Source organism: Mizuhopecten yessoensis, unplaced genomic scaffold (genome assembly GCF_002113885.1).
Source record: "Mizuhopecten yessoensis strain PY_sf001 unplaced genomic scaffold, ASM211388v2 scaffold11159, whole genome shotgun sequence".
NCBI lineage: Eukaryota > Metazoa > Mollusca > Bivalvia > Pectinida > Pectinidae > Mizuhopecten > Mizuhopecten yessoensis.
Window position 1 is genome coordinate 415770 of NW_018408909.1, and position 11103 is coordinate 426872.

At 35.2% G+C, this 11103-nt stretch overlaps 1 protein-coding gene across 1 annotated transcript; it reads left to right on the plus strand.

The window, feature by feature from the left end:
* The first annotated feature begins 5727 nt into the window (after positions 1 to 5727).
* On the plus strand, positions 5728 to 8830 carry LOC110467094. Its single transcript, XM_021524008.1, has 2 exons — positions 5728 to 5816; positions 6545 to 8830. The coding sequence occupies exon 2, from the start codon at positions 6554 to 6556 to the stop codon at positions 7280 to 7282; it is 729 nt and encodes a 242-aa protein (XP_021379683.1). The 5' UTR covers positions 5728 to 5816; positions 6545 to 6553; the 3' UTR covers positions 7283 to 8830.
* The last annotated feature ends 2273 nt before the right edge of the window (positions 8831 to 11103 follow it).

Below are 11103 nucleotides of genomic sequence, written 5' to 3' on the forward strand. Positions count from 1 at the left end.
AGCTCTATGGATTGTTTTGTATGTGTGTTGCTATGTAGCGTTTTGTTTGTGAGTCTCTATGAATTGTTTGTATGTGTGTTGCTATGTAGTGTTTTGTGTGTATGTGTATTGCTATGTAGTGTTTTGTTTGTGAGTCTCTATGAATTGTTTGTATGTGTGTTACTATTTAGTGTTTTGTTTGTATGTGTGTTGCTATGTAGTGTTTTGTTTGTGAGTCTCTATGAATTGTTTGTATGTGTGTTGCTATGTAGTGTTTTGTGTGTATGTGTGTTGCTATGTAGTGTTTTGTTTGTGAGTCTCTATGTATTGTTTTGTTTTTATGTGTGTTGCTATGTCGTGTTTTGTTTGTATGTGTTGCTATGTAGTGTTTTGTTTGTATGTGTGTTGCTATGTAGTGTTTTGTTTGTGAGTCTCTATGTAGTGTTTTGTTTGTATGTGTGTTGCTATGTAGTGTTTTGTTTGTGAGTCTCTATGAATTGTTTTGTTTATATGTGTGTTGTTTTGTACTGTTTTGTTTGTCCGTAACAGTAATGGTCTATGGAGTTTTTTGTTTGTGAGGCTACATGGTTGGTGCGCCTATGCAGTATTGTGATTGTAAGTAACACCGAAGATATATGGTTTGTTTTGTATGCATCATGGCAGACATTTTATATTTGCAACTTCTTTAAGAGCTTGTTCACAGATTTGACGCAAGTAGTTCCCATAAATAGGTTGCAATCCATTCCAGTGCGTAAACGTGTGGTCAGCAAACCATTATCACGTGATTAAATCCTACCAAATGTCAGACTTCCGATGATGTTGGAAGCCATGTCTGGGTGTTCAGATACTTCCAGTTCTTCATGATATTTGAGAACATACAATGATTACTTTATTTCTTTGCTCCAGAGAATTAATGGCCGATCGTCTATTGAAAAGGATGTATATGTTCATGCTAGGTAAATATTGCGGTTTATATTTGATCTTCTTGTCTAAGGGTACATTCTCGAATTCCATATACAAGTTTGTTGTCGTCGGATACGTAATTGGTGTTTACATGTTGGTAATTCTATATATGGTACATGAGGATTCTTAATCATATCAAGGTACAACATTGTACGCAATCACAACGAGCTATTATTGATTCCTGGATCCATTTTTAACTAATACGTGTAGCTGTATATAATTATTTCAACTACAGATATGTACATATACGGCGATCATCATGGTTTGGGGATATCTATGTAGACATATATACGTGATAACACATTAACATCAATGATTAATACGTAACGATAGACAATGTTATAATGATGTACAATGTACTATGATTAACTTAACAATAGAAAATGAAATTTAGGATGAAACTAGTGTCCCCTTAAGACCTGTCTTCCCAGGATAGGGGATATTACCCGAAGGCTCACCTGAGGGTTACGTTATAAGTCAAACCTTTGAAAATGTTAAAGATGGTCAGCATGGTTCTTTCATATGATGTTTTAATAAATAGAAGTCTTTTTGCAGAAAAGCTGGCCTTGGCATAAGATAAAAAAAATCACAGCGGACAGAGAAGAAAATAATTATTTCAGAGGTAGACATGGTAGCTAATTAACGAAATTAATTTAAGTTTTGTGTCACAAAAAAAGTAGTATATTGATTAGAAGTAAGCAGTATGATAAGGCAACATGATCCAATTTCAACTGGACACATAACTATCGGTTTATCGTTACGACATACCACCCTAACCGTACCAAAATGAAATGTCTTATAACACTGACGACATTATATTACAAGTATATATCATGGTAAGCTATGCAATAGATCACTTCAATGGCGTATATGTCCTTTTGGCTTTGCAAACAAATATTGGCAGTATTCACGGTCATCGTGGAGTGGTATAAATAGCGAAACAACACAAACACAAACACAAACATTCTGACCAGAGCTATATTCTTTATCTAGTCTGCTCATCGACAATACAGCATTATCATACCCTTCAGACACTAAACAATATCGTTGATCTAGTAAATCAAATATATACAGAGATGATGATTACAAACTCTTCCCTGCAAACCTTATTCTACATTTATCAACATTTCTATTGAAAAGCTGGTCAGCATATAATCCACGTTCGAGTCCTCGTAGGCTATGATAACATATCGCTTAATGATTAAGCGTAACAATTTTATAAAGTGTCCAAATATACAGCAACTCTTGAAACAATAAAAAAACAAATATTAATGAATAAATAATAAGCCCCTTTAGAATATGCATATAATGTTTGAAGTATTGCGGTATCATAAATGAAAGATTTACTTGAGAAATGTTCATGGCATGCTGTAGGAACCTTAACAGGGTTGCCAATTTACTCGAAAATCAAATGAATATATGATGAAACTGTCTGCCTACAATTGTCACTAAACGAAGAGAGAGTCGGACATTGTCACTATCTTAAACAGTTAACCAAGGATCGGCTTCTAAATCCTTGGAGACATCCAAATTACGCAAAAGTATTTTCCCTTCCACTATTAAAACTTGGAAGACACTTTATGTTTTATCAGAATCTCATTGACAGGAACTCTGAATATCAGCATATTTCAAAAATTGCGAACAAATAAAACTGGGAGTTGAAATGAATATTTTCTAAAGGTTTGTAAGCGAAAAGTCAGCAAACTTCATTGCCGTTAAAGGAAACATAGCAAAATCTTATAATCATATGTATGATATATTCAGATTTAATTTCATAACTTCAGTTTAAGGTCATAGGAGTGTATTGATAAACGGAAATAGGAAGTACGTCCCTTGTTGAAAATCCAATGTAGGGAGACAGTATCACAATTTCCGCATATTCTAATGTTTAATATTAAACTGATGAATATTGTGTGTTTATTATTGTCAAAACAGTGTGTTCTCTCAATATTAAAGTATGTCAAAGCAATCCAGGCATTAGTTCAGTTTTTTTTATCAATGAGTCACATGTGTCCATTTTTCTGTACTTCAGGACACCGGCTACCTATTTCACTACTGTGAAGTTTTTCACGACAGATAACTCTTACATGCATGACTATGTGTATATGGTTTTATTATAAAATGTTAATTTTTAATCGTTTATAGATAATTAATTTTACACAATTTCAGCATTTATTAAATTGATATACATTAATGCAATACTAATCTATGGCACTATCATTTTTATTGACATTATTTTGCAAAAACTTGTGTCTTTCATTTTTTTTTCAAAATTCACTCCTTTTTACATAAATTTCCATTTAAATCCTTAAAATTCTGACAACCTATAGTTTTTAGTGTGGCAGATTTTTTTTTTCACTCCAAAGCAATATAACTACAAAATTTGAAGAAATTCTACTGAGAAATGGTGACACAATCCTATTACCTGAAGAGCCCCGTGAATGGTGAAAGCTGCTAGTTTTCAAGTCGGTCGTTCTATGGTATTTTCTATATAAGGTGAACACAGCATGGCTGATCTGACTGGGAAAGATGGCAACCTTTTGAAGATGGTCATACAAATGGGACAGTGGAACGAGATGGACAGCAAATGTGAAAGGCTTCCTGGAAAGATGTTTGTATCCAGTCACAACCTTTGTTGAGATTTTGTTTTGCGGTAGTATTATACAATTTCCAAAACCATTATCATGCTACAATCCTAATACGGGTTTTCCCTTTCTATTTCTATACTACTCGCTGTTCATTTACAGGTTAACTCTGAAATTGCCACCATTACTATTACTATTATTAATCCTTTGTATTTCATGTAATTTTAAGGTGGGGCCGCGGTAGCCAAGTGGTGAAGGCGTCTGACATTCTGCTACCACTAGCCCTTAACCACTGGGTCGCTGGTTCGAGGTCTACATGGGGCAGTCGCCAGGTACTGGTCGTTGGTCGGTGGGTTTTTTCTCCGGGAACTCCGGCTTCCCTCCACCACCAAAACCTGGCACGCCCTTAAATGACCATAGCTGTAAGTTTAAGGGAAATTAATAAACTGGAAGAACCCATATATCGTTTATAATAAAAATATGTTAATATATCTCGAAGAAAAAAAAAGAGTCATTATCATACACTTTTCGGACAAGATTTTAGTAAACCTTTCGCAGAATTAGTGCACATATTTGTTTGATCGAATTAACAAATATTTCATAAAACTCTATATCATATTTAACCTTATTGAAAAAAAAGCATATATAATCAATTATAACTGTAATGAAGAATTTCATATAGCGTACGCTATATAATTCGAGTTCATACCATTCATCAACATTGATATATAATGTATAATGAACCATACATACAATGTTATTATCAACCGTGTAAGACAATGTATCCTGTATATAATCAATGTATTGTAACCAATGTGAAGTACACCATGCATAAAATATGTCATCATAATATTTTAACAATTGTGTCGATAACGAAGCAAAAGACGCTCACCCTTCCGGAACACCTGGTGTTTTTAGAGTCTGCATGTAACCTTTTCCTTCGTTCATATGTTGCCCTATTTATATCAATTTTGATTTCGAATCACAGTTTTGTATAAAGTGTGCCATTTCCTTGTTGTTTTTGTTCTACAGTGGTATCGGCATTCTCTTTTGAAATATAATGACTGTAAAACGATAGCAGGTTTTCATATAAAAATTAGTTTCAATTAAAAAAGAATTATGTTAAAAAATAAGTACATGTTAAAAATGAAAACTTTTTATCTTATTTTCCTCACTATACTGGCATTTTCGATCATTAGTGTTGTCTTAGATTGCAACTCTTGCAATACTTACCGGATTAAGGTCAGGGAAATTCAGATGTAATATAAGTTACGACATACAGTGAACATTTCAAAAGTAAGACATTTCTGAAAAATAAATGCCCTACGCTAACTAATTGGGATAGTTATTGAACATGACTATGGCCGCATTTTGAGAATCACTATCCATGTAGGCTGTAAAAGTTTATGTAGAACCATCTTGAATTGTAGTAAATTAATGGATAGTTTATACACGTCCACTTCATTATGGAAAAAGAACGAGTAAATATTTCGTTGAAAATATATTGGAAAAGTTACGATAATAGGAAGCTATATTGTTTATGGTGTCATTTTATTTCTATAAGATTGCGTTGATCTTCGTATTATATATAGTAAGCCAGGCTTTAGATATAACTTTCTTTAATGAAAAACATCTTTTTGTCGTTAATTTATGTAAGTCACTTAGCAGGTGATATACCAATTGATGATAATCACGTCTGCATTCGGTTCCAATAGAATTGCTAACACGTGTGGTTGTGTAGTAAGCGTCATTAGTACTTCTCTGATCAGAGAGGGAGAACGCTAGTGTTATCCAGTATGATATGAATCATAATTCAATTTGACCACTACTGTCAGTTTCAATGGCCGGAGTTTTGACCATCCCTAGGTCAGGGTGACCTCTCGACCTGGGCTTCCTTTACAACTATTAGCTGCTGTAAGACAACTAATGTGTAGTACCAACCCCGCAATCAAACAAAACAATACCGTAGAAACTATAGCTGATCAGTCTTTCTTATGTAATAACCTTTTTAGTAAACAACTGACCGTACCTATGTGTGTAGTGGTCAGTGAGCCCAGCGAGCTTTAACACAACTAGGTCACCGACGTCACATGCGCAGAGCTTTATGTATTCATTGTGCAAGAAGGTCATAGCGAGTTCACGCATTGCAAACAAGCGTATAAGCGTTGGTCATTGGCTGGTGTAATTCATTTAGCGTTTGGTCAGAGTTGAGCAAGGAGCGTGTAGCGGTAGTGTGGATTTATATCTCGTCAGTGTGTGGAACGTTAGCACGGAATATTAACACAACAGGTAAGTCAAAATACACTAAATAATTATACATTTTAAACTTTTGTAATTAACATGATTACGTCATAAATTGTTTATTTGACTGGAAGTGATACCGTGTATAATGCGTTGTATTGACATATATAATATATATAGTTGTGAACATGTACTATCGTGTCTCTGATGATAAACTTGCTAATATGGTGTTGTCAGATTGACGTCCGTTTACATATATTCAAGTGGGATAACTTAACATCATTTGGAACAAAAAAGGTAAAAAAATAAAGATAAAGATGTTATGATGTAAGTAACTACCCGTTCAGTGGATCGGAAACTGAACATAAAATATTGCCTTCCTTAAAAAAAGAAAAGAATTGTAAATCACCATAAAAAACGACAAAAAAAACACGTTATAGCTTATTATTTTGACAAAATTCAGTAAGAATGAAATTGGTCATGGTGACACTGTTCATTTCGTAAAACATAGTGTGAGTACATCTTTATCCTTTTCAATAAATAAATAAAATATTTTGTATTAATCACTTTTATTGTAATTTTTTAATAGAGCGAAAAAATGCGAGATACAAATGTATAATTTAAAAATGTATTAAGAGAAAATTAGATGAGAGAAAGAGATACGATACAAAGTGTATATCGTTTACTTTAGTTATATTTCGTTGCTGATAAAAATGAATTAATGAATTTATTCATTGCGGACCTTTTTTAAAAAAATAACATATTTTTTGTTGCAGTTTGCCGAGATGGGGGACGCGGCCCTTGACTTATCCGCTAAACCTAGTGCGTGTTCCCCTCCCGAGCGTGTTAGTCCGCTACCTGTCAAAACATTTGTACGAAACAGTAACTGTGAATCAGGACGCTCATCTTCATCTTCCGTCCATTCTTTGACAAACGATTTGGATCATGACAATTTTCGAGAGGAACAGATAAAACGATCACCTAGAGACTACTCAAATCATAGTTCACCAAATACTGTCGAAGATAAGGCTCAATCAGATACCACTGATGGGGCGTTCACTCCATCCCGACCCTTCAAAATGTACTCCATGGATCAATTTTCCGCATACAACGGTGTTGGAAGCGCTCCCACCTCTCCACTATCTCCAATGACCGGTTCGTTTGGCATGCCAAGCATGTTCGAAAGTCATTCGTCGTATCCTACCTTTCCTCTAACACCCCTTACATCACATCTCATGCAGCGAAAACGACGAGCGGAAAATAGGACCGAAACAGCTTTGGATAAAAAGCTTAAAACTGTTCCAGAAGACAAGAAAGACGAAGCATACTGGGAACGGAGGAGGAAAAATAACGAGGCAGCAAAGAGATCGAGAGATTCGCGGAGATGTAAGGAGGAAGAGATAGCCATGCGGGCAGCGTTCCTAGAACAGGAAAACCTAAAACTCAGGGCACAAGTGACAATTTTAAAAAACGAAACTGCTAAACTGCACTATATGCTGTATAATAGACTATGATGAACATGGTGCCTGTCTCGGAAGTATGGCTAGGAATGGTGCGAAAAAGTTTTTATCGAAAGTGCTGCAATAAGAATCTGTGTGGAGAGTGATGAGGGATTATTCTGACAATGTGCTTTATGTTTCACTCCTTCATTTCTATAAATGATTGGTTTTTATAAGCTGATGAAAAAATGTTTAAAAATCATTTTTGAAGTGAATGGAACTCGTATGAAAATAATGAGAACGAATCTCGATATGGACTAATTGAGTATAAGAGTTGTACTCTCATAATGACCCGTGTGCATGCCGCTGAAATTGACAGTAATATATACTCATAAATGTGTAGATGGTGATATACCGTTTGGGCAGTAGCTGAGAGTTGGACAAGCGATCTCATTAACAATAACCAACATTGAACTTTATAGTTGTCCATGTCATAATTATCATAGCGCCTAGACTTAATCACGTGACGTGAATTTCTGCTAATATCTTTCTACCCTATGAAACAATTAAGGACGATGCGGAGTGTAAATGCAAACACCGCTTTTTAAAGTCAATGCCTTTTTACTGAAGCTTTAAGAATGGTTAAATCGAAATCTTTCTGGTTTTAAATGTTTGCATATAATAACATAAGACACAAACAGGACTGGTGTTAGTGCCAATTTATAACGTGTTACGATCAAAGTTTGCCTAACTATCAGCAACATCCACTTTTACATATTATAGCATAATGTAGAGTAAGTAAGTTATGCCTGTGTTTGAACGTTTCAGTTTATATATACATATATATATCGTCATTTAATATCGTAGTGCTATTTAAACATTGTAGAAAATTCAGGCTGCTTAGTGAATTTTTATAATCACTTATGCAGGCGTCAATTTATTATATATGATTTCATTTTTAACATTGATACAATTAACTCGTTTACCTTGTTTGTAATGTTCGTTTATGAGATCGCATCACTGAAAAGTCTCCATAAATTAAAGACAGATATTATTTTAATTAAAATAGAATTTAATAAGTTCAGTATTATTTGGAATTCTAAAGTTATTAATATGCTTTTCTATCCAAAATCAAATTTACTTTCTGCGATTCATTTTCGTTACATGTCTATCGAAATAAAAATATCAGAAATACAATTGTAGTAACCCGAGTAATAAATTCAGCAAATTCCTCACAGAACAAGTATGCAAATGAGTTTTGAAAAATGTGCTGCATACAAAATATTTAGGAAGTATTGGAAAGAAGAAGTTATTTTTTTATGAGAGGAAAAATTTAACTTGATATATTTTGAAGAAAGTGCTTTAATTTTGACCAATTAAGCTGTTATATCCTATTGTATATGTTATTTTGAATAAAATTATGTCATTTCTCATTTTTACCTTACACGTGTAAGTTTAATACATGTGTATGAGACCTGATCTGAATGGTATACAGTTTGTGTTGGAGAATGAGGGATGTATTTGGTCGTGAACAAAACCTGGTGCAAACTCTCGCTGTCGACATCAAATATATTTATCATTCGTATTGTTAAAAAATTTGTAAGAAGAAAATAAACAATTAAAGTGAACAAAATGGAGTTTTTTTGTTCATTGAAAATAATTAATGTAGCAAGAGTGCTTTTATATCTGATTTCTCGAATCAGAAGGACCATGTGTTTAAGTTGAGTTTATATCAATTAAATTCTATTCTAGGATTAAAACAATTATTGGATATACTTATTCTACAATAAAACATTTTTTTTAAACGACACTATGTTTAATACAAAAATACAAAATCACATCCTTTTATCATCCTCGTCTTCATTATTTTCATCTTCACATTCGTCTTTGTCATCCTTTTCCCCTCCTCCTCTTCCTCCTCCGTCCTCCTCCTCGGAAACTAACATGTGACACAGAACTCGCCTACAAATCGTTTGTTTTCGTACAACTAATTAATCGGAGCTGACGTCTGATGCGGACTGACGTATATCCGGTTCCACGTCATTCTCTCCATTGTTCATGTCTTGTGTTAATTGTGTCATAAGATTGAATATATTGATAACCTCAAAGCGAGGTTTCAGATGTATTGTCAGCGATGATTCGGTGAACACCCAGCATGATACAGGTACAGAAGGGTTTGTTGATGTAAACAAGGAAAAAACAANTCGTCAGCGATGATTCGGTGAACACCAAGCATGATACAGGTACAGAAGGTCGTCAGCGATGATTCGGTGAACACCAAGCATGATACAGGTACAGAAGGTCTTGTTGATGTAAACAAGGAAAAAACAAAAGATACTCAATAATTAAACCTGTACAAAACAACATGTAATGTATGCTTTATAAAACACAACTCATCTTTACCAAAAGCATATAGTCTCTGTTTTACATGTACAAAACCCTAAAATAAACAATTTGTTGTCATAATATGGATAGATTTGGTTCAAATCCTAAAAAACTTACAGATTAACATAATCTCAATATAGTGTACCCGATTAAGTCTACTTTCATTTTACTTGTGTTTTGCAATGCCATTGCTAGCACTTGTTGGAACAATGGGCTTCGGTCAACGTGGATTTCCACAATGATCTAATGGGTCCTTAGTCAAAAAGATCAGTTGGCCTAAATCTCTAGCCAGTGGTCAGCTCTCAAGGTCAATCTAAGGTAATTGCGCCATATTTGCACAATATCTCTGGAGCGTTCGACTTTTATAAAACGTTGCGTAAGTGTTGGTGAACTTTTAGCCTCCGTGTATTTAATAGAGCAAAGCTTTTGTACCATTACATAACACGTGGACCGCTAACCATACCCACATAGGCTATGTTTGTCCAGTGATATCGTCAATATACCAACATTACATCACCCGTCCTAACGTGGGGGAAGTGACCAATGGCCCAGCCCGAGTGTAGGTAGGTCAGTTTGTATAGTGTCCAGTTAATCTTCAAGTCAATACACAACGAACACACACACACACACACAAACACACTCGCTTAGAGCACTACTAGGCATCGAACATTTTTAACAAAGCTAGCTCTAAATGTATAACGGTATGGAAGACTTTCAAAAGATAACGAAACAATTATGCAAATCAATCTAGGAATTTGACGTGATTTAATAATAAATTCACAATGGGTTTTTTATTTGTAGCTTTTTCTGATTGCAACTTCCGAGTAATTGACTTTGTGACGTATTTTCTGCTTTGGTCATACGATATTGTTCACACGGCTACCCTCGTGGTCACACTCATTACACCCTCACAGCCACCTTCACTTAACTCCTCGTCCGTCTGGGGACCCGTAATGGCGACCCCACCGGCATGTTGTTGCGACATAGCTGCACTTTTCACCTTTCGGGAGGAGAGCGAACATGGAAATGGCGTCCCGGTTGAGTAACGTCCGTGAATCACTTAACGGTCACGCCCTCCCAACGTTCAATGTATTGTTATCTTTTGACATCCCACCACAATTACGTCACATCGTCTAGGGGTCAGTCATCACTCAAGGTCAAGGGTCATCTAACTGAACCATTCTTCACGCCCTCCCAGACTCATTGAGCTGATGGGGACGAATGGTCAGTTCTGCGGTCAACAGGTTATTAGGTAACTGTTACCAGCTGGACACTCTCCTCCTCCAGGCTACTATCTTGTAACAAAGAAAATTACTACGATTACACTGTACAGCCTTCGGCCTCTGTTGCTGGGTCACTAAGGTTATGGCCATTACGTGCTGTTATAACGATCACTTATGGTAGAATCTACTATCATTTTATGAAATATTTGCTTTCAAATTATTTTCAATCGTTGCCTATTTCAGAATTGTCCATATCTGAAGATGCCCCCCCCCCCCCCCCCCCCCCCC